General features: G+C 37.8%; 2 protein-coding genes across 4 annotated transcripts in view; one reads left to right on the top strand and one right to left on the bottom strand.

Moving 5' to 3' along the window:
• LOC106533085 (PR domain zinc finger protein 10) overlaps positions 1-961 on the bottom strand; it is a gene marked incomplete in the record, with an annotated part of 16648 nt that extends 15687 nt beyond the window's left edge. For both annotated transcript variants that reach the window (XM_014029296.1, XM_014029297.1), the window contains 1 exon segment: positions 907-961.
• A 217-nt stretch (positions 962-1178) lies between these two features.
• LOC106533086 (amyloid beta A4 protein) overlaps positions 1179-2070 on the top strand; it is a 42630-nt gene continuing 41738 nt past the window's right edge. For both annotated transcript variants that reach the window (XM_014029299.1, XM_014029298.1), the window contains exon 1: positions 1179-1272. In XM_014029299.1, the coding sequence (XP_013884753.1) occupies positions 1201-1272 (72 nt within the window). In that variant the 5' untranslated portion in view covers positions 1179-1200. The remainder of the gene's footprint in view (positions 1273-2070) is intronic.

Below are 2070 nucleotides of genomic sequence, written 5' to 3'. Positions count from 1 at the left end.
ATTTAATATTTATTCATAAAGAGGCATTTATTATTATTATTATTATTATTATTATTATTATTTGTTTCTACTGTTAATAATGATTGTAGATGTTTTCAACTTAAATTCAGAATTATCAAAATGTTACTGTCAGAAAAGGTACCTAAAACTAGTAGAGGGGAAGGTTATTTTCATAAATTAAAATAAATGTTTAAATGGCTTGCCATACTCAGTTATTTTCGCTCAATATCTGGGAATTTACCAAAGTTATAGCCATTTTTATTGTGTTAATGTGCATATAATGACTACTTTTTAGGTTTAAAAAAATCCATCCATATAGTTAACTGGATATTTAGCTAAAAGACAACCACCCTACCCCCCTTTTTTATTTTTTCCTAATATTTTAAGCAAATTTCTTGCACAAAGAGTAAATTAACTATTGCGGCCATCTTGAATTTTATGGACTCCAAAAGTTTATTAGTTGCATCTGTTCACCGTTTTATTAAAATCCATTTAATTATTTATGAGATATTTTGCTAAAAAAAAAAAAACAAGATAATTTTTTAAAAGTTGCGCCAAATTTTTTAAGCAGAAAATGTCACACATTGTAAAGTGCTCGGGTTATTTGTTGAGGATGACTCTCAGCTACTACCACACCAAATTTTAGCCCAATATCAGTAAAACTGTCTGAATTATGTCCGTTTTTGTGCTTGTCATGTTTGATTAGCTGTGGCGGCCATCTTGAATTGGGTGTACTCCAAACGTTAATCAGTTGTAGATGTACATATAATAATTACTTCCTGTGAGCTTCATTAAAATCCGTCTTATGATTCAGGAGATATTTTTGCTAACAGACAGTGGATAACGATGTGATGATTATGTGACTAACGTGTTGCCATACTTAGTTCCTTTTTATTGTGTCCGCCAGGGGGCGCTGTTTCCTCGGGTCAGACGAGGCACAGGAGAGGAGGAGGAGGAGGAGGCAGAGCTTCATCTGCTCCACCGCAGACACCCAGTCCACATTCAGGAGTCAGACCGTCTGTCCGCTGCGACGCCAGGCCCGGTTTCGTAAAACCCAAAGGGTTCTCTGCCGCCAGCTCGGCTTGGTTCGGAGGGTTTCACTCTTCGGGACTCTTTCATTTTTTTTATCATCTGGATTTTTAGTTGTTGTTGTTTTTTTAATCAAACGGATTTAAAGAAGAGGAGAACCCGACGCTCATTATGGGTCCAGTTCCTGCGGTTTCTGTCCTGGTTCTGGGTATCGTGGTTCCAGCCCTGTCCGGATATATTGAGGTAAGAAACGGTTCTGATTCTGTTTCCTCAGAAAACCCGCTTTCTGTGTTCTGATTTAATTGTCTCTGCGGATTTTCCTGTTTACCTCTCCGCTTCCTGCGGTTCCCTTTTTCTGGTCCAGAACTTGGACCGGACCGACCTGCTGGTACATGATCTCTCTTATCAGCTGAACCGTTAAATGTTGGATCCTGAGCTCTGGCTGCACTTTGTTTCCTCTCTAAGCTTTAAGAGCAGCAGTTGTTTTGCTGCAGAGATTACACGAGACTTCCCTCCTGCAGTGGATCACAAACACGGTTCTGACCCGGTATTTAGGGTCCAAACTGGGGGGGTTTCCTCCTCTGGACTTCCAGATGATGTCCCACATTTCTACAGTTAGAACAATGTTCTTAAAACAAGTCAGAGAGCAGGTTTTTAAAGTAGAGCTCGACCGTTTTCTCTCATCAGGAGACATTTTTTTTATAGATTAAAAGAAAATCTGGTTTGATTTTTTTAAATCAGATTGTTTACTGTTGATTTATTGAAGGTTTATATTAAAAACAATATAATTAAACATAAACAACGTTTTCCTACCTGTTATTAAGCCATTTGAAATTGTTTTGCTGGTACGCACTCAATGTAAACAACGCTGCATCAAACCACCGGAAGGCCTCCGTGGTCTGTGAGAGTAAATAAATGTAAAAATGGCTTAAATCAAACAGGCGAAGAGTCCAGGAGAAGAAATTTTGAAGGAAATTTACTAATAAATTACCCAAGCAGGGCGGAGCAGGAAGTTACAAAACTGTAAAAAAAAAAAAAAAA

This window comes from Austrofundulus limnaeus, unplaced genomic scaffold, assembly GCF_001266775.1.
Source record: "Austrofundulus limnaeus strain Quisiro unplaced genomic scaffold, Austrofundulus_limnaeus-1.0 Scaffold881, whole genome shotgun sequence".
Lineage (NCBI taxonomy): Eukaryota > Metazoa > Chordata > Actinopteri > Cyprinodontiformes > Rivulidae > Austrofundulus > Austrofundulus limnaeus.
This window is presented reverse-complemented; position numbering and strand designations above follow the sequence as displayed.